General features: G+C 43.7%; 1 protein-coding gene across 3 annotated transcripts in view; it reads right to left on the bottom strand.

Annotated features, from left to right (window-relative positions):
• KLF7 (KLF transcription factor 7) overlaps positions 1-21,358 on the bottom strand; it is a 412,385-nt gene that overhangs the window by 362,413 nt on the left and 28,614 nt on the right. For all 3 annotated transcript variants that reach the window (XR_008462881.1, XR_008462883.1, XM_009899053.2), the window contains exon 3: positions 3,488-3,611. Coding sequence is in view for 1 of the 3 variants with exons in the window: in XM_009899053.2 (XP_009897355.1) it covers positions 3,488-3,611 (124 nt within the window). In the remaining 2 variants the exon portion in view is untranslated. The remainder of the gene's footprint in view (positions 1-3,487; positions 3,612-21,358) is intronic.

Here is a 21,358-nt window from a genome sequence, read left to right as displayed (position 1 = left end):
ACAACCCCAGCTCCCTCAGCCTCTCCTCATAGGGCTTGTGCTCCAGATCCCTCACCAGCTTTGCTGCCCTTCTCTGGACACGTTCCAGCATCTCAACATCTTTCTTGAATTGAGGAGCCCAGAACTGGACACAGTACTCAAGGTGTGTGCTCTTCCCTTGCTTTCTAAAGAAAACCATGTGTGCACCTCTCCTGAGGAATATATACTCTAACACTCTGGCACTGAGATGTTATCTCTTAAACACTTATTTACGCAGAACAAGCAAATACCACTTCCCTGTAATCCTCCTCTCCTTGGAGTGCTGAGGGCTTGCATTATGTGAGAAACATAACCCTAGACCTTGTTTCTGAGGAGCACAGTTCCTTGGGAATGCTAATAACCAAGCAAATCCCTGGTGTCTGGAAGTCACTAGGGAGTTGTACACTGCTTTCCACACCACTTCAGCTAATCCTCCTTTCTTCTCTGCTGCCACAAACCACACACCATTTGCAATACATATGGTGCTACTCAAACCAGTGGTAGTTTGCCAACTACAACTAACAATGTGATCCGTGGGTTGCGTGTTGTTGAGTTAGAGCTGGGACAGCAGGAAAAAGGAATCACATCTTGTCTCTTTTGTTTTAAAATTGACCTGTACAGAGAGGACATTAATGCCCTTTTGATGCCAGTCTGAAGGTCAGAGACACACATGTATCTGAAAACAGCCTGGGAAGGGAATTGAAGCCAGACTGTGCACAACATTCCTCTTCTTTGCTATCTGAATCAATGCTTTCATGCTCTGATTGCCAAGGTAGGACCTTCTCCTCTGAACAACAATAGGCATGATTTGAGCTATGTCAGCATTGTTAAAATTGCTCCAAAAGGCTCCTTAAAGTTTAGCAAGCCAGGATATCTGAGGGAGAGAGCACAACTCCTGTCAGTAATGGTCAATAATGGGTAGCAGTTCAAACACAGAGAAACTGTTCTCCAGCTGGGAACCTTGGCTCTGGAAGGAATGTCTTCAACATTAAAGTTCTGCCTAAATAGCTAAGGACAGATTCAGGCATGTTTCAGTGCTTGCTTTAGGTGACATCTGCAATAGGTGGCAGTAGAGAGAGCCGTGAATGAGAAAAGAAGGAAAAATAGTGGTATGGCAGAGTAGGACAAAAGAAGAGCAGGCACTGTCACTCTACAAGCTTGCAACAACTGACTGGGAGAGTAAAAACAAATCTATTTCCTTCCACCACCTACAGATGGTACGTGCATGGATTTTAACAATGCAAAATCCCCTGCACTCTTTGCCTATTAATAAATGCTTTTCCTTCATCTACAGATTCAGATGAAGAGCAGAAAATGCATTAAATGATTGCAAGAATATATCTCTTGACTGCAGCAACTGAGTTGGCTGCCAAGGAAAAGCCCTAGGTAGGAAGTGATAATTTAGAGAGGGAGAAGAATGAATACTTAACTAAGGGCTGAAAGAGACTAAGAAGTTGAAAATATTGACTATTTCTTTATATCTCTGCTAAAAATATTGTCTGTCCTGACACAGAAACTCTGGAGGTTTGTGTGTATGTGTGTGTGTGTTTGTGTCTGTGGGGCTAAGATGGTTAAGTTTATTCTTCAAAGGAAAGAATAAAAGAAACTAATGTCTTACATTTAAAACAGAAAACATAACTGTTATACTTCATGTAGGTGCTTACACAAAAGCAGAACTCCAAAGGTCCCTATCCTGTCCCTCATTCTGAGCAAACAAAAGATAATCCAGGGAGAAAACAAAAGATAATCCAAAAGGAAGCCCTCTGTGGGGGAAGGGAGATGGGAAGAGGGGAGACAAGGGCAGTAGAGCACTTAAGGAGATGAAGGTCTTGGAAAGGCAGGATGTGAAAATGATCGAATTTCCTTCCCATAAAAGGATGGGGTCCCTTGTTTATGAACCACACATCCTCTCTCCACGCATGTTCTCTGCTGGTCTGGTGTACCCAGAGGCTTCCTGGAGCCTTTATTGTATTACAAAACATTTCCTTATCTGAGCAGAGAACCTTAGTGCTGCATTAGAAAGATGGGTAATTTTCTTAAGCCTCTTTTAAATATATATATAAATAGGATTAGCTGGATAACATGTTCAGATGCAAGCACGTTATTTGATTACTCAATAGTGGATCCAGGTTTCACCCAAGGCACTGCCAGTCTCCAGCTGGGGGGGGTATGAGGGGGAGAAGTGCTCATTGTTCGATCCTGTCAGTGCTGTCAAGAGTCATTACAAGGGTAATTGCTTTTGCTCCACCCTAATTTCTTATCAATTGAGATTGGAGATGAGAAGGAGGGTTTTCTTTTTTTCTTTTTTTTTCCCCCCTTTTTTTTTTCTTCTGTTTCTAGATTCAAAGAATCCAGGTTTCAAAATGCTCAGCAGCAAGCAAGGATGACCAGATTTTTCAGCTGAGCTCATCATTCAAGCAGCTAAAGCAGTGGGGACTGCAAAAAGGAATTAGCAGTCAGAGACAGCAACCCTGAGTCTCACTGGGAGCTGCTGGATGCTCAGCCCACCAGGCAAAACTGGCCCCTCATTTCTGCATCCCCAGAGAAGGACTGTTGCATGACAGGCTCTTCAGGAACCCTGGCTCTGGACACCTGTCAGGCTTTTTAAATCTGGGCCCAAACAGAACAAAGGTGCAGAGTATTTTCCACATCAAGAAGATGTCAAAGGTAGGAAAAGGTTTGCTAGTTAGCAGGAATATGCAGAGATCACTGATTCTATGCAAAACAACCCCAGGAACTTCAGTTATAAGATATGCCTAAATCACTGTTGTGCATTTGAAAATCATGCCCTTTGCTGTCTTTTACTGACTCTCCCCTTTTACATCTGGTGAAGCATGAAGCTCTGACCTCAGCAGTAAAGGAAGACAATGACCATACAGAAATAAACTTTTTTTTTCCTAGCAGTTTCCTATAGATTTGAGGCACTTGTGGCACAACAGCCACACACACTTCCCATCCCTCCATCATATACCCACGTAGTTCTGAGGCCCTTTGCTTTTGTGAGGCCCATCTTGCCAAAATGCAGGCAGCCAGCAGTGGTGCTTGAAGCAGATGGAGATTCGTTGCTGAGAGGTCCATCACTGAAGAGGTCTAGGGCCCTCTGGATGCCTTCTCTGCTTTAAGAGTATTAAGAGGAACAGTCCTATGGACTCAATCCTCACAACAGATGCTGGAAGGTTTCAGTCAGACCTACACCTAGTACCACATCTTTCTCTGTGCAGTGGGATAGAAACAGCTTAGGCTGCTTAGGAAGTATTCCCCATCTGCTAGCCCACCTGGACATCGAGGCAAAGAGGACAGGGGCAGAGTGGAGGGTCCCCCCTTGGCTCAAGGATCAAGGCATGGGGACAGGAGACCAGAAGGGGCCTGTCTGCTGGAAGCCAGGTCTCTTGTCCCTGGGAGCCAGTGGCTTCGTGCCACTCATAAAGTCCACATGTTGCTTGAACACCGTATTAGGAGGCTGCATTACCTGTCACAATGGTTGCATTTAAAGGGCTTTGCACCCGTGTGCTTTCTGTAATGCCTCGTGAGCTCGTCGCTCCGTGCAAAACGCCACTCGCACCCTTCCCACGAGCACTTGTAAGGCTTCTCACCTGCAGAGGGGAGGAGAGAACAGTCAGCGTGGCAGCAGGATTACTGAGCACTCAACTTGCAAGCCCTGTGTCCTCCCACCTTGCTTCTGTCCCGCTCAGGCAGGTTAGCCCACCAGACAATTAATTGGCCAGTGTAAGATGAAAACAGTTTAGGGCTTATGATTCACTGCACTAAGGATAGGACCTGACCAAATTTTACCACTGCTAAAATTCTTGCACAGCCTTATTTCCTATTTCTAAAAAACCAATCAATTACTCCTCAAAGAACCTCTCTGAACATCCTCAAATGTCTGTCTGGCTGTTTGGCTGGAGCCTGATTATCAGTTAGCTTTTCAGCTCACTCCAGCCCTGTCAGATGAATTACTGTGGTGCCTGTACTAACATCTGAACAGACTGCAGGTGTGCAACACTCCAGAGTGACCACCACCACTGCTTTTCTCTGGCTGCCATTTACCCCTCACATGGCCAGATTCATATCTGTTCTCCTCAAGCTTTCATGCTTGCTGCCCCTTAGGACTGTGCTTTCTTTAGTTACTTCTGAAAACAAAAATTGTTCCTTGGTTCAAGAAATTATGCATCAGGACAGTGAGTGGCAGAGGAGAAATGTTTCCTTATTTAAGTCATCTGGTCCATCAGGCTTTTCACACCACAACTTTTTCAGCTGCTATTCTGCCCCAAAATACAAACCATAGCACTGAAGGCAATGAGACAGTACAGTGATAAGACAGGAGAGATTCTGGTCTGCTGTGTTCACCTATCTTCTGTTGCAAACCAGTCTCTGCAGATCAAATTCTGCCATGGTGTAACATCTGCAGAGTCATTAACATGAAGGTGTTGGAGAATTCCAAGGTTTCACGTCTCTCCTTTTCTTATTCAGTGCACATCTATTCATGTGCATACAAATTTGTCATCTCCCCCCAGAACAAATGTTTCAGTGCATCTCCTTCTACATAAACTCCATGTCGCTATTCCTCATGCAGTCCACACTCTATGAATGCACCAGAGGAGGAGGCAGTTGCAATAAAATGCAGACAAGAAATCAGTTTCACTACCAAGCTTCCAAGATGGGAATTGTAAACAGAAAAGGGATTATTACTTATTTATTTGTTCTTAAAATTGCTTAGAAGGTGATCTTAAAAAGCCCACCAATGACCAAATGGAAGTAGCAGTCTGACCTCTCTGTGCCAGTCACAAACAATCACTTGCACACAGCAAACAGATTTCTCAAACACACCTTTCTATATTTAGCATGTCTGTTGAGGAAATAAAGGAGTGAGATCTGATTATGAGAGACCTATGTATTTCAAGGTGGCAAACTGGAGGGGCTGAAAGAGCAGGAAAAGTGAAAAGGGCAAGGGACTTGCATTAACAGAGATGGGGGGAAAAAAAAAAAAGGCAAACCAAACCAACCAACCACACAATCCCCCCAAAACAAAACAAAACAAGTGTTTTCTGGTGATTGAATTTCTACAGACTTCTTATTGCACAGGCAGCTCTGCTGCACAGTGGTGATCTGACACAGTGAGAACAGCAACATGGGCTGAGATGTCAACTAGCGTTGTTTACTGACCTCTGAAAAGTTTCTTTGGCTCAGTAGCTCAATTAAAAGATTTGCTGAGGTGAAGCAATTTAGAGGGGGCAGCAGCTGGCAAGAATTTGCCGCAACAGCCATTTGTCCCTCAGTCCCAGGATGCAGAAAGGCCAGTCTGGATGTCTCTGTTGCGTGCCTCAGCCCACCACAGGGCAATGCTCAATAAGGCAACGGACTGAGCCAACAATAACCACCATCCGACTTAAGAGTGTGCCTGCCTGGTCACCTTCAGAGGGTGGGGGAATAAATAAATAAAGGAAAAAACTTCTTGCTAGTAAACCAAGTGTTGGTGTCTTGTTTCTGGGCTGGTTAATCAACTGTAATTCAAACACTTTCACCAGTGCTGGCCCCAGACACTAGAGCTGCATTTGCAGCGCTCTTCCTCTGCCAGCCTTTGACATCCTACCTGGCACACTGCTCTCCCTTCCCAGAGATGAGGGATCTCCCCAGCCCTGGTTATGTCTATGACAGCACACCAGTTTTGTCTGAACAGTTCATGCATTATGTCTAAAAGCTGTCAGTAAACAAGCCTCAGTGATCACTCAGATTCCTCGGTTCTCTGACGCTCTCTAGTGCCTACCTCAGAGTGGAGACAGCAAGGCAAACTGCCTTGCTGTGGTTTTGCTACACATGCTGCAGAGCTAACTCAGAAGACAACTGTTCAGCCAAAGCTCACAGGTACAACCATTCTGAAGGATACAGCTGCCTACAGAGCAGAAGGGTGAAGGAAGACCAGCCTGGGCTTTCTGTGAAATGATGATTGTTAGGACTGAAGTCAAGTTTGGTTTGTTAACATTTGCAAAAAGCTTCGAAAATGTACAGAGCTATTATATTATTGGAGACAGAAAAGCCAAGCATGATTACTGGCAAATCCATGGGATGCCACAAATCTCTTACTTGCTGCAGGGACTCCTCTCTCAAATGTTTCTCATCTGGCCTTGCACAGCCCTGAGCTGTTTGTTTGCAGATGCTTTTCCTCTGTAACCCAAACCCTGTTCCACAAAATGTCAGACAGTACCTCTTTGTGCTCCAGACAGCATGCTGCCATACAGTGCTCTGCACAGCACAAGATAAATGCAAAGGAGCACAGTGACCTTTAAAGCCATGTCAGATGGCTCCTTGACCTAGAGACCTCAGAGAGGTTAGATTTCTTGCCCTCCTGCAGCTACTCAAAAACATGAGAGGGCAGGAGAGGGACCTCTGTATCTCTGCATGGGAATATGAAGAACAAACTGCTTCTTTAATGGCTGCTTTCACTTTCCCTGAAAATGAAATGAAAGCATAATTTGCCAAGGTGCACATATGTAGGAAGCATGGGAATGGAGAAGAGGGGGAGGGTCCTCCTACATCACTACTGGCAATGGCAGGAAGAAGAAATGGGAAGGATCCTTCCCATGTGCCAGGCTGCTCTTCTGTTGTTGCAGAGGATTAGTGAGAATAAAAGGATAGATAGTGAAATCCTCCTCTGCTGAAGGCAATGGCAAAACTCCCACTCACTGCTACACAGCCAGGATCTCTCCCTTTTTAACAAATTAATTACGAGCTTCAAAATCCAATTAAAAATAGGAACATCATGGAGCTGTGCCACAGTGACTTTTTTTCAGGCTCTAATTCCTCAAAATTAATAACCACACTTAAAACTCATGCCTGAGAGCTGCTCCTAGGAAGGAGGCTCTACTCCTTAAGTCACCTTTGTTCAACAAAAGGACCTGTGCAGTGCTTAAACAAATCTACCAATGCACTCAACAGAGGAGCCAAAGCACATCTGAACACATAAAACTGATAGCCAGATATGCAGCCTTGAAATATTCAGCTGTTTCAGTTCAGAGTGTGCTCCACACCTTGCGGCCGATTCAGCTTTCACACATCCACAGATGCACCTGGGAAGGGCAGGCAGCCAGCAATGCAGCTCTCAGAGATGGGCACTAGCAGTACAACAATGGACCATTTGCTCATGGAAAACCTTGTTGAACTGACCCATCAGAGTGGCTTTTAACTTTTTAAACTGATTTGCCTGGGAGGAGAAGCCAAATACCCAGTGATTTCAAGCTTCCTGACAACATTCCGTTTTCCTTGGGTAGCACATGCAGCACAGTAGATGTGAGCTGTGGAGTGATGCAGTGGGTACACAGCACCCAGCATCCACACCATGTGCAACTGAAGAGCATCATTTCTGGCTAGCAGCCAGTGGTCCCATGGCCTGAACCCCACTGTACAAGAAGCATGCAAGCCACGCAATTCCAGAGCACCTCCTGGGACAAGCCATCCAAAGTGATATTTGCACTCTGGCCAGGCTGAACACAATGAATGACAGCAACCAGAAAACTCACCTCAGAAGAGATGCTTGAACACCAGAAAACACTCACATAGACACATCCTTAGTTGCCTGCTGAGGATCCATTAGAAGCAGCTTGCCCATGCCTGCAAGCACACAGTGTGCTTTGCTCACACAACATCTCACATGGCATCCTCCTGAAGAAACTGACTGCTCATGGCTTGGATGAGTAGACACTTTGCAGTAAAAAAAGTGGTTGGATGGCAGGGCTCAAAGAGTGGTGGTGAATGGAGATAAATCCATGTGGCAGCCAGTCACAAGTGGTGTTTCTCAGGGCTCAGTACTGGGGCCAGTTCTCTTTAATACCTTTATCAGTGATCTCAACTAGAGGATTGAATTCACCCTTAGTAAGTTTGTAGATATCACTAAGCTGGAAAGGAGTGCTGATCTGCTTGAGGGTAAAAAAGTCTCTGCTGAGAGACCTGGACAGGCAGGATTAATGGGCCAAGGCCAATTGTATGAGATTCAACAAGGCCAAGTGCTGGATCCTGTACTTTGGTCACAACCACCCCATGCAACACTAGGGTTTGAGGCAAAGCAGCTGGAAAGCTGCTCAGCAGATAAAGGCCTAGAGGCGATGATTGACAGCCATCTTAACCTGAGCCAGCAGTGTGCCAAGGTGGCCAAGAAGGCCAACAGCATCCTAGCCTGTATCAGGAATAGTGAGACATGCAGGACCAGGGAAGTGATTGTCCCTCTGTGTTCAGCACTGGTGAGACCACACCTTGAGTACTGTGCTCAGTTTTGGAGCCCTCACCACAAGAAAGACATGGAGAACCTGGCATGGGTCCAGTGAAGCTGGTGAAATGCATGGAGAAGAGGGTTTCTGAGAAGTGGCTCCAGGAGCTGGGGTGGCATAGTCTGGAGAAAAGGGAGACCTTCTTACTCTCTACAACTACTTGAAAGGAGGCTGTAGTCGTCAGGTGGGTGTTGGTCTCCCTAGTAATAAGTGACAAGATATGGGGAAATTGCTTCAAGGTGTACCAGGGGAGGTTTACATTGGATATTAGAAGAAACTTCTTCACTGAAAGGGTTACCAAAGACTGGAATAGGCTCTGCTGGGAAGTGCTTGAATCACCATTCCTGATGGTGTTTAAGAGATGCAGAGATGTGGTGCTGAGGGACATGATTTAGCACCAGACTTGGTAGTTAGATAATGGTTGGACTTGATCTTAAAGATCTTTTCCCACCAAAATGATTCTAGGAAGACACAGCAGTGGGGATGCTATCTGTTCTCAAAACATAGAGGACTCCCTGTCCTTGCCACCTACATACTACAGGCATCCTCTAGGTCTCCAGGACATTTGTTTTGCACAAGGAGTAAGGCAGCATTTGCTACGGACATCTCATAGTGTATGTTTCTGTGTAGGAATGTGAGGTTGTGGGCTGCAGAGGTACATAACTGAGATCAGCTGAGAACACTGTCACAAACTACAGCATGCAATGGATGCTGGACACGTAGTACGCCCTAGATCTCAATATTTATTGCCAGTCCCAAGGGTTAAAAAGTCACGGGTCCAGTCTCCCATAGAAATTATGACATTTTTAAAGCAGAAAACAATAATATTTAGAGATCATTTGCTTTCTGCTTTGTTGATAACCTAAGACCATGATTTAAAACTTCTCTTTGTAGCCCTGCAAGCTAGAAACATTTATTTAAAAATACAGAGAAAGGAGTTTACTCTCTGTTTCCTGGATTCCAAGAGTGGAGATGTTAAGAAGAAAACTTTTCCAGGTTTTGGGATGTGCACAAGATCACAGAGTTGGCAGTGCTGTGGACTGAAATCCTGGTTCCATCAAAGTAATTGGAACAATGTCCATTAAGGCTTGAGTTTCACCCTGTATCTTTAGAGAATTAAATGTAACCAAAGATGTTATGATTTTCCATTTCTATCTTTTTTTTTATCTCTTCCCTGCATTCCACCTTAAATACCACACCACAAATACATGTTGATTTTGGTGCACTTAGTAAACAATCAAGGAATTTAAGTCCCCAGTCCTGAAATGAACTGCAGAGAATCACAATCAAAATCCTTGCTGGTATCTCTCCATACTAAAGTGTGGTACAGTCATGGGACTCCTTTTGTCTGTGTGACCAATATAATAAAAATAGCTTAAAGAAACTTAAGGGAAAACAAACAAAAGCAAACAAACACACCGCACACACACACACACACACAAAAACAAACACCAAATTCTGCCTATATGCACACTTGAAGGCAGTTGTTCTAAGAGCTCCTTAATATCATGTTATAAAACTACACAAACTAGCATGCAAAAACGTCTTTAAGAAAACAGCAGAAACATGCTCTTATAACGCACCCAGTGTTCTCATCCACTGAGAGTTATTTACCTATAGTTTCAGGCTTAAAAAATAAAAATTACAAAAGAAACACAAAACACTTGATTTAAAAACTATTCAAACTATTCAAAATTAATCTAGTTCTAAAAGTCTGAATGTCTAAAAATACGTATTGGAAGACAGCTTCAGCTATGCTTACTCCAGGATTGGTGTTCCTGGAAAACCAGACAAACTGCAAACTATGACTGAAAAAGGAATTAAATGCAAGATTTCTCACCTGGGTTTCTCCTATAAGGAAGCTCTGGGGACCTAAGCCATGCAAAGAAATATGTGAAGAATCAAGTAGTGTCATTGGCTTTTTAAGAGAATGGTTTAATAATGCTCCTCACCACCCTTCCTGAGAAATCCTTTGGCTGTTCCCAAGCTGGTGACTGTGACAGTGCTGTTGCAGTGAACAGCAGTGCCACTGCAGGATGACCCAAGGCCTCTTTCAGAAGCTGGTGCTCCTGGGGGTGGTGTCAGTGCAGACACAAGCTACTCAGAAATGCTAGAATTTGGTGTGGTTTTCAGTGAGAAGCAATCGCCCAAGTTGCCTTGCACAGGACTGCTAGGCAGGCATTTGTATTTGCTTTGCAGTTCATACAGAAGTCTGCCACAGCACAATGGGATGTCTAATGTGGAACATCACATTAACAATATTTTATATTTATGTAGCACTCTTCATCTCCAAGGGTCCCTGAGAGCTTTACAACCTACATACATGGCATAGCAATGAAGCAGAGCTGTAATTCTTCTAATTAGCTGAACATGAGCACATGGCACAACAGATAACGCTACTGGTCACTTCTCTCTCTCTCTGCAAAGGGCTACACGATATTTAACAGAGGCACGTTGCAGAAGGACATTCAGGTTAAGGGAAAAAAATAAACTAGACAGGTCTCCTTAACACCCATGCCTATTCTCCTTCATTACATACCCACACTTTGTCAACTGCAAGACACAGAAGAGGGGTAGCCCAAGCCTTGCTGCTTGTTAAATAGCCCCACTTTCACCCCAGATTCAGCAAGTTACCATCACACGGCTCAGGCAGCCGCTTAGCTGGTGAGGTTATAGAAAAGCTAGTGAGCAGCTGCAGCTCAGCACACACCAGCATCACCTTCTTTTTAAGATTAGTATGATCATTTCTTTAGCAAAAAGGAAGAGCAGGCTATTTAATACACATATGCCCAGGAGATCAATGCTAACATCTAAGCGTACGTGTGTGCAACCCACCAACCAGTAAAACTAATTACAAAAATCAATTTCAGATACTTTTCTGAGCCTTTCATTTCTCAATATACTCCTAATTGATTTCTGTTAGAGCAGAGAAAGCTTTATTATTATTATTACTACAAAGGAATGCAAGAGGCGACAATGGTCAGTGCTTAAGTGGCTTACCAATGCTTTCGACGCAAAAGGAGAAAAAAAAGAAAAGAAAATGTGTTTTATTCACATTTTTGTCATCTGCTGGAAAGATGGAGAAGCCTTTGAGATGGTGACAAAGCACAAGAGAAAAGCTGGCAGGAGACAGTACAGGGCAGAAGAGGAATGTGACAGGATTGTGAAATACAGAATGTGAGAAGGTTGTACCTATTTTTAGATTGGCAGGGATGATCAAGTGTAAAAGCAGTACATTTCCATGAACAATGTACAGTTCCTTCCATCCTGAAAGGTCAGCAGTGCTCTCATAGAAAGAGAGCTCTGATCATGTCTATATTAGAGATGGGAGGAATGAGGTTAAGAACCAGACCCAATGTCCAATCATTCTTTCTACAAACTTCAAAACTCTGGATTAGTCCCTAAGGGTCTTTGCCAAAGCTTGTCTACTGAGCCAGCAGCAGTCTTCAGCATGTAGCCATTCAGGACATGAAAAGAAATGCATTTTTGCAGCATTATGGCTTAGACACACACAAGCACCTAATGTATCCACAAAGCCCACTTCCCCAGCTGAAAAGCAGGGAAAGCAAAGCATGTAGAAACATTCAAAGAAATGGAAATTTTCCATTTTCTTCTCTACTTAAAGGACAAATTTAACCAATGTCCATCACCATACATGCTGAGCACTAAAGGTGGAGACGAACACTATGGTTTAACTTCCCAAGTCTATACAAGACTTCCTGGGTCTGTGCAAGACTCACATTGAGAGGAATAAAGCCTTTGAAACACTGGAAACTCCTGGCTGGTGGGGAGTGAGGCTGGGGGATGGATACTGGCGCCAGCCTGGACGCACAACTTGTGCTTCTGCCCCATTAATTGCTAGCACATCCTCCCCCAGCCCTGGGGACAGCAGCAGAGTGGCAGGCCCAGGTGGGAACCCAGCAACAACACCAGCAGCAAAAGTAGCCAATTAAGCCTCCAGAATAAGTGAATGAGGTGGGGAGGAAAATTAAGAAAATGAAAAAAGAAGAAAGAAAAAAGATGGAGTTGCTTGGCAACAGGCAGGCAGAAGCAGCTGTGCAGCAGGTCAGGCTGGTACCCAGGCGGCGGGCTGGCCCATTAGCACCCTGCATCTCACGCATTTTGTGCCGGGTCTCCTAGTAACAGCCTGTGCATGCCGGGCTGCGTGCACCTCCCCTCCTCTCCTCCTGTTTCTCCCCATCAGGCGAGGCATCGCGGTTTGCCCTAATTACGCATTCTCTGCTGCTTCAAGCTGCCATTACTTTGGTCCCCAGAGGAGTGGCAAGAACTTAAAAAAAAAAAAAAATCCTCTAATAAGGGCTTTTAGTTTCAGATTCAGCGGAGCTCTGCAAGCTCAGAGATGCAAGGCAAAGTAGCAATAGCAAAAGGAAGATGAAAAAGGAAGAGGAAAAATTCAGCAGTGCATTGGGTCAGATTTTGCCAGGACCATGAAATATATTTTTTCCCCTTTGTTTTTTGTAAGTTATCCCAGAGGGTAAACACTGAAGACATCCCTTCATGGGACAAAGCACATATTTACATATCTACAGCAACATATCCAAGACCTGCTCTTAGGACACCCATTTTTTAGGCCAAGAGTTTCTGAGAAATCGCAGGCAAAATGTAAAGGCATATATTCCAGGCAAAAGATAAGACCCAGGTATGAAGAACTAGAACTGATGAAAAAAGACATGAAGAGTAACGGACATTCTCTTTTCCAAATGCTAACGTCTTAAATGGTTTTGTTCCACAGTTTTGCTAATGAATGTGTGGGTTTGCTTATTCTACCTATCACAGTGATGATGTTTCACACCATTTACATGTCACCTCATATTCTCCCTTTTGCCACTGAAAAATCAGAGAAATATCACTAAAAAAAAAATACCTTAAGCACACTGGCAGAAACAACACAAGGGGAAAATAAAATACATTCCCCTTCTTGTTTCCCAGTTTTGTCAACAACAAAAAAACCAACACCACACACACAAAACCACACCAAAAAAACCCCTGAAGACAATGACCCAGTATGCTTGCTTTCATTCATTTGGATAGTGTATTTAATTTAGGGGTGGAAGTGGAAGCAAAATTGTATGCCTGAGCTTAAAAAAAAAGGCACTGGCAAGTTCTCCCAGTGAAGTCTGTCATGGTGTCAGAGCAGGGCTACCTACACAGTGGTAGGCACATGATTTTTTTGAGGGAGATTTCATCCTTCCTGCTGCTTTCTCCCTGTCCTGGGGCCAAAGGTGGCAAGCTGTGCTTGGTGGTACAGGAGCTCCTTGCTGCCTCGTGCTGAATATGGCTCAGTACAAAGGTCTTTGCAGCACTGCTCAGCAAACCTTGGTGAACCAAGCGGTCTGCTCTCAAGAGCACAAGGCAGTGAATAAAGATAATTAATTCTATCAACTAGGAAGTTTCCTCACCTGGATTTTTGGAAAAGGCACAATTTATTGTACCTCCCTTCGAGTTAAGGACAGACAAGCACCCAGTTAGAAATCAGCCAGGTAATTCGTGCTGCCAGATGGTGTAACTAAGGGAAGACACAAATGTACTATGAAATTCCACTGCATCTTTGGCGAGAAACACTTTTTAAATGAGAGGTTTTCTGCACAAAACACATTTCCTAACACACATTCAAAGCCAAAGGAAGCCCAGAAAAAGAATCACCTCTAGCATTCTGTGGGGTTTGCAAAGAATTCATTAGAAAATTATATCGCATGTAGCACACTCATATCAAAGTTCACAACAGATCAGAACTTAGTCTATTCAAGTTGATTTTTACCCAGATATTTTCAGAAATGTTCTACTGAAAGACTATTTTCCATTACATAAACCAAGATTTTAGCTAAATGTGTCACACTCCTGCCCCTCCTCAATATACATGCCACATACGCCTAAAACCCAAGTATTTTCCCTTCAACTTGTAAAATAACAAACAGCAACCTACACTGGAAAAAGACCAAATACAGAAAAATTCACTATGGAGGAGAAGCCCCACAAAGTTACAGGTTACCAACAAGATGATGTCCAAATAGAAGTTTATGCAAAATTAACCATAATACTATTCCATGCAGTTATATATTGAATAAAAGTACACGCAGATGCACATGCCTGTAATTTGAAAGCATTCATTTCCAAGAACTAATACAAGCTTCTAGTGCAGTGATGATCATTCATCTTCATTAAAAAAAAAAATAGAATGACATTGAAAAATTGTCTAACTAACCTATGAAGTTGTCTCTGTCAGTGGTAAGAGTCCAGACATACAAGGAAGAAGGAATCAATCCCTGCTAAGCCTCCGACTGTGCACTATCATACATACAATGAGGACACCTTTCTTTCAGAACTCAGATGGGGATCTGATTTATCATGAAACAAATGCTTGTCATCATTAGCTTATTTAACACACCTGCAAATGCTTTTTCAGCATTCCATTTTCATAGCCCCAGTTTTCAGTGCCAGGTTTTGAAGACCAGACAGCTTCAGGAGCATATCTGCCCAAGACAACCCTCAGGTGCCTACCCACAAATGGTGACTGCTGGGATTGCAAATTGCCTGCAATACTTTAAAGGATTTTAATTCTTATTAAGCCTTCTTATCATGGAAAGATTTTGGTTCTGCAGTGATACAAAGGTTTTGGTCACTCTCAGAGACCTGTGGATAAAGTAGGTTCCACATAGTATTTTGTCTTCCCCTTTCCAAAATGGTTGCACTAATCTTTGAAACTGCCCTCGCTTGACATGCCTGTCTCTTCTTTCAATCTATTGCAGCACATAACCATTCACTGCTTGACATGTGGTAACCAAGTGGCTTTTGAGAGTGGTGTTAAACAGATGTTTTCTGAAGACATACAGACTTTCTCCATAACTGCAGCAAAACAGAAATAAACTATTTTATTCATTAAATCCATCCTGCATTCTCTGCATCATAAGCCTGCCCTTCAGCTATCTTTCAGTATATTTTTTTCAAGCATTATTCCTAGTGCTAATGCAGACCTGATCTCCCTACCCACATCTGGTCTGTGCTATACAGTGGGCACCACCACCACAATGTCCAAGGTTTTATCTGGGACCTCACCATCCCTGGCAGAAGCACAGATGTCTGCTGCTGTATTTCATAGAATTACAGAATTGTTTTGTTTTGAAAATATCTGTGAGTCCAACCATTACCTAACTACCAAGTCTGGTCCTAAATATCATGTCCCTCAGCACCACATCTCTGCGTCTTTTAAACACCTTCAGGGATGGTGATTCAACCACATCCCTGCGGAGCCTATTCTAGTCTTTGATAACCCTTTCAGTGAAGAAGTTTCTTCTAATATCCAATGTAAACCTCCCCTGGTGCACCTTGAAGCCATTTCCTCTGAACCTGTCACTTGTTACTAGGGAGAAGAGATCAACACCCACCTGACTACAACCTCATTTCAGGTAGTTGTAGAGAGTTCTCCAGACTATGCTACCCCAGTTCTTTCAGGTGTTTCTTTGAAACCCTGTTCTCCAGACTTTCCTCTACCTTTGCTGGACCCACTCTGGGACCTCAATGTCTTTCTTGTGGTGAAGGCTCCAAAACTGAACATAGTACTCAAGGTGTGGCCACACCAGTGGTGAATACAGAGGAACAACATTTAGCAGACATTTATGTCAGCTTTCATGAACTCTTGCAGTTCATCTCCTGCTGACTGTTTGCCCAGATACGACACAGACTCAAATACCCACAACTGTGATTAGGAAGAACCTAACCTAGTATCTACCTTTGAGATGAGAGGGGAAAGCTCCTGAGTCCACACAGGCCACTTTCCTCCAGCAAGTTCACCTTAGCTTAAAACAGCATCTCTGAGTATGCACCTCTCATTCAGGCCTGGTGTGACCTCAAATACTTCAGAAGCACCAGTGCTTTGGACAAATGGACAAGAGAAACTTAACTTCTCTCTGTTAACTTGCCGTTTGTATCCAGTGTGTGCTGCAGCAACATTAAGTGAAACTGGCAGGAGACAGGTTGAGGATTTTTCTTCTGAGTCCTTCTCTGTGATGCCTGTCATTTGCTCCCTTCGTGGGTACCTCACAGGAGCTCAGGTGTATATGGATATAAAGAAAATACTAGATGACAAACTGGAGATGGCTTCTCTGTGCTTTACTGAGGCAGCCCATCATAACACTGGGAGGCACCTGCACTCTCCCTCCTGCAGCTGCAGAATAGACAGCAAACATCACTTCCTGTATCGCCCTTGTGCCAAAAATCATCTCATGTGGCAAACAAACAAACAATACCTATTTACATTTCCAAATCCAAACTGTCCTATGCTATTGATTTGGCAACAGATGGAGCAGAAGCTCAGGACTGGGAATTCAACTAAGTAATGGATGAACAAAAGCAAGGGCTGCTTTTGGCAGGGCATGTCCTCCTGCTGCATGGGAGGTTCACAAAGTTAGTTTCCTCAGCCTAAGCTCTCACTCCCTCCACAGTGAAATACTCCCCTCCAAACTTGCCAAATGGTTAAAAGGCTTCAAAACCAGCAAGTTTTAAAGATCTGGTTGAGATTATTTTAATCAGCTTTGATAAACTCTTGTTATGTTCTTACCCAAAAAACTTCAAAAAACCCCCAGCCCCACAACAAAACAGATCTTTTCAATTTGGCAATGCAGCTGCACCCCAAAAATAAATTCAGCCCTGAATGAAGGTTTTTCTCATACTCCCCCCCACCCCCTTCCCTAGGTTTCCTTGCTCTCATTTTGAGTGGCAAATTGGCCTGTTGCTTCAACCGCTGCCATGGGAGCTTCAGCATCCTCCATGTTCCCTTGCTGGGTTGCAGCCCTGCATACATAGCTGAAGACTCACTACAAAGCCATGTGCCTCTGTACAACAAAAAACCTTGGGCTTTAGCTTTCAATTCTCCTGTGCTATCTATACTGTTCTACCAAAAGATTTTCCCTAAGTTATTATTCAAAATCATTTATCCTGCAGAATTGGTGCTGTGCTTGGCTATTTGCTTATTAATTGGCTTCCTGTTCACAGGTGCTACCACACTAGCACAATACAGCAAAGTGGCTTCTCATTCATGTGGTATCACTAACACAGATCATCTTTATTTTATACTCCTTTACTTTGTATTAATCTTCTTTATCTATCATCCAGCCTACTCTTCCCAGTTTGGTCTTTTCCAACCATTTCCAAATTCTGGACATTTCCCCTTTATCTCCAACATTTTAGGAAAGCTTTTTTCTGCTGTTTTAAATCCCATCTCAAAAGCCTTCCTGTTCATTAATGCAGTTTCTAATACTCTTGTGTCTCTTGTCTTTTTCTTGCAAATGTAGTAATTTGTTTTCCTGCAGGGTAGATTTGTTTGTTTTAGTTACTCTCATCCAGCACTTTGGATCAAAGAACTATATAATTTAAAATAAGATGTCCTGACAATGCAAAACAAGCCCCACTTATTTAAGTACTATCTTAAGATCACATGCAGACTTGTAACATCTATTTACATGTGTATTTCCCACTTGTTTAGACTTTAGAAACCTAAACATAGATGTGAGGTGCCCAACTGCTACTTCTCAGACTTCAGCTTAGGTTGTATCAGATCATGGGTTCAGATGGATAAAGAAAAAACCCCAAACCCTTCTGATACTTACAAATTGCAACCCTCGGCGGAACACCCTAAGGGTCATTTTTTTATCACTGTCCCAATCTTCAGTATTTCCTGATGGGTTTATATGTGAAGCTTTATCTCTAGCCAGAAATCACCCATACCTTCTCATACCATGCCCTGTATATTACTGCAAGGAAGGCTGATACGAATGGTTTTGTCAGAAGATAGAAATCTCCTCTGGAAGTCTTTGATCTGGGAGACACAGCCATATCCCATAACTAATCTTTCCATAGGTCACAGGCTAGCTCACCTCTAGGCTTATTTGAATCCAGACATTTGCCAGCACTATACTGTTTTCTAATTTAGGAAGCACTGATGACTATGCATGGGTTTTAGCTCATGCAAATTCCTTCCCTCTCCACTCCCCATTACACTGGCAATTCATCTCCATGCATGTGTGAAGGCTGGACAAAAATTTCTGTCTCTCAAAAGAGACAAAATGCCATTGTTTGCACTGATGTCTGCTCCATGAATAACTGTGAAAGAATGTGCTAGAGTTGGATTACCATGCCAGTCCTGGTGGCTCCTTCTTTAGATGTTTGTACTTCACCCTCACATAAGCAGTGTGGTCTTTCCAAACCTACAGTTCACCTTTTCCTCCTGTTTACAGGACCATCTAGTATTTCTCCCCTGAGTGACTTCTTTGCTGCCTTCTGACAGTAAGTCCCTCCACTGCTCTCAGCTCCTTTACACACCCTTCACTTTAGATGCCCCAGCTTACTTTGAATGCAGTCAAATATTTTCATTTCCCTTTCCATCCAGACAATGTTTTCCCCTTTCCCTTCCAGATTAAATTCTCTCCCACACAGATGATTGTTTTTCCCTCTCCGAAGGTCATCCAGAAGGTGGTTTCATAACCAGTTCAAACATTGGTGGGTCTTACGGCACTGTCCTGATTCTCATAGTGATGAGATGTGGGAGAATAATGTGGGGGATGCACCAAGTGTAATGTAGGGTCTAACTGTCTCTGAGCTCCCCAGTAAAGTAAAGCCCTAACAGAAAATTGTCTCCCATCTAGCAAGCTGCTATCAGTCTGTATTGCCTCCAGCCCAGCTGGGTTGATCATGCAGCAGCGAGGAACGCCAGCCAGCGTCTGTCTGGTCAGCCTTACATACGAACGAAAGGAATGCAACCTCCTTCCGCCGCCTTCCACCCCTCAGCTCCCCAGCCCATAGTTTTCTTGTTTTCATGCACTGCAGTAAATCCCTTTGATTCAGCAGTGGACTTTGCACGTGCAAGTTGGGTGACCAGCCCGCATCTGCCTTCCTGCCTGTGAACCCCACACTGAGAGCTCTTTGTCTGTCAGGGCACTCACACCCTTTACACGGAGCTCACATTGGCAGAGTGCTCTTGCATGACACTAATAAACTACCAGCCAAAGGAAAATATCTCGCAACCATTTCGGACCCTCTAGCTCAGCCACTGACCAAGCCAGGTGGCTACTGGCCATTGGCACTGCTGGGTGCATTCACAACCCACAGCAAACTCAGCTCACGGCACACAAAAAAATAAAGCACTGATGGGGAAAAGGGCTCCTTGTCCTTAGCCTTGAAGGCACACATGGGAAAAGAGGTAGCCCTGACATTTATAATTCAGTCTCCTCAAATTTCCATAGCTGTTTTTCTCTGTGCCTTTCTTTTATTGGAGGCAGGAGCTTCCTGCAAGGAAACTCTACTGCAGAGATCAGTATGAACAGATTCAATATCTTGATTGTACCAGCTCTGATTTAAGGCATCCAATGGTCAGTGTTTCTTAAGTGAACAGAACACTTAAGCAGGATGAAGGGGTCTGAATGACTTTGTGCTATGGACTCAAATAGGGTAGTCTGATAAGCCTATCACACACCTTCCTCTCACTTTGCTCAGATTGCTCCCCAGATGCAAATGTTCAAAGGTATTTAGACAATCTGCTTTTCACAGAGAAAAATTGAACCAGATGCCTACCTGCTCCCAGGTTCTGCATCAAACTGACAAGGCTGTACCCAGTCTTCATTGCAGAACAAAGTAATGTTTTCTATGCAGCTATGCATAGCTAGGACAGGATGGGGTACACAGTGGTTATATGGCTGCAAAGAGAGAAGATCTCATCCAGGTTTGCATTCTGTCTTGTGTTTTGCTTTCCCGCTTTCCTAACAATCTATGCCATCTGCTTAGGACTTGGTGGATTGAAACAGGAGCACTGCCATAAACTAGTAAATGCTTGTTAAACCATTGATGGTTTAACTGGCAAGATCAGGAGGTAGCTGAACCCACTAGGTGAGGTGCTGGGAGTGGAAACAGGGAGCTGCAGTCTCGTCTGATACAGGTCTTCCCCAGCTGCCAGCAAAGGTAGACTTGCCTTTATTACCATGCTGAGCACTGCTGCAGACGGGCACATGCATTGACATGCATGCCAATGGCATTAGGTACAGTCTAAGGCTATTCAGCAGAAGTATCACAGGGAGAGCAAAAAATGTTTCTCATCATGCGCTGACTGTAAAACCTAAGATTCCACATACTGATGTTACCAAGGGAAAGGTTTTGACCTCAGGTACAACATTCAACTAGACCAAAGGCTGAGTTCAGAAGCACACAAAACCTTGCAAAATTTTGACTCCAAAAGGTAGAGGTGGTGTAGTTTATGCAAGTGCTCTCTCAGGACTTCTTGTCCCCATCCCTGCCTACTGGGTTACAAAACGTGAAAAACTCCACAAGTTCACACTTTGTAGGTGATTGTGTCTCATCCTTGACTAACTTCAGGAAGAACTGTCTAAGATATATCACTTCCAGCTCAAGGAGGAAAGCAGGGGTCACATCTGAGCAGACAAGAACCACTGTGTCAGTGGCTCTCATGCTTTGTATTTATGCTTTCACAGAAGCTCCATTGCCTGCTGGAAGGCCTTGGTGGGGATGCCACCCCTCAACAGCTCTGGCAGGGTCCAGCCTCACAGCAGCACTGGAGCTACAAGGAGTCTCCTGACATCATTGCTGCAGATTTTAAAATGACTGCACCACTTTCACTGGCTTTCAAATCACTAGATCACAAGTGAGGTCACTCCTGGCAAGGTGGCTATCCCCAGTAAAAGCATTAGAAAACCCATTTTAAAAGATCAAAACCAATGCCTTTAATGTCTTAATATGATTTATATTTCAGACCATGTAACTTTTATGGGGCTGCCTAGCATTTGATGGATGCAGCTCTCTTAACAACCCACACATTTGTTTGATTTACTGCGGTGATCCAACATGTTATTTTCTACCTTGCAGGAAGAACCTTGCTTCTAGGAATCTGCCTGCATGATAAGACCGTGAATTAAATGTGCAGTTATCATAAGAGACCACACATTTTACAGTAAAATGGAGAAAACTGATTACAGCAATCCCTCTGGAAAGAAGAATAATCACATGATAAGACAGTGCTAATGGGAATTTATCATCTCTCATCACATGCGAAGCTTAGAACA

The sequence above is a fragment of the Dryobates pubescens genome, chromosome 2, assembly GCF_014839835.1.
Source record: "Dryobates pubescens isolate bDryPub1 chromosome 2, bDryPub1.pri, whole genome shotgun sequence".
In the NCBI taxonomy this organism is placed as follows: Eukaryota; Metazoa; Chordata; class Aves; order Piciformes; family Picidae; genus Dryobates; species Dryobates pubescens.
The sequence above is the reverse complement of the archived record's forward strand: the minus strand, read 5'-3'. Positions and strand labels throughout refer to the sequence as shown.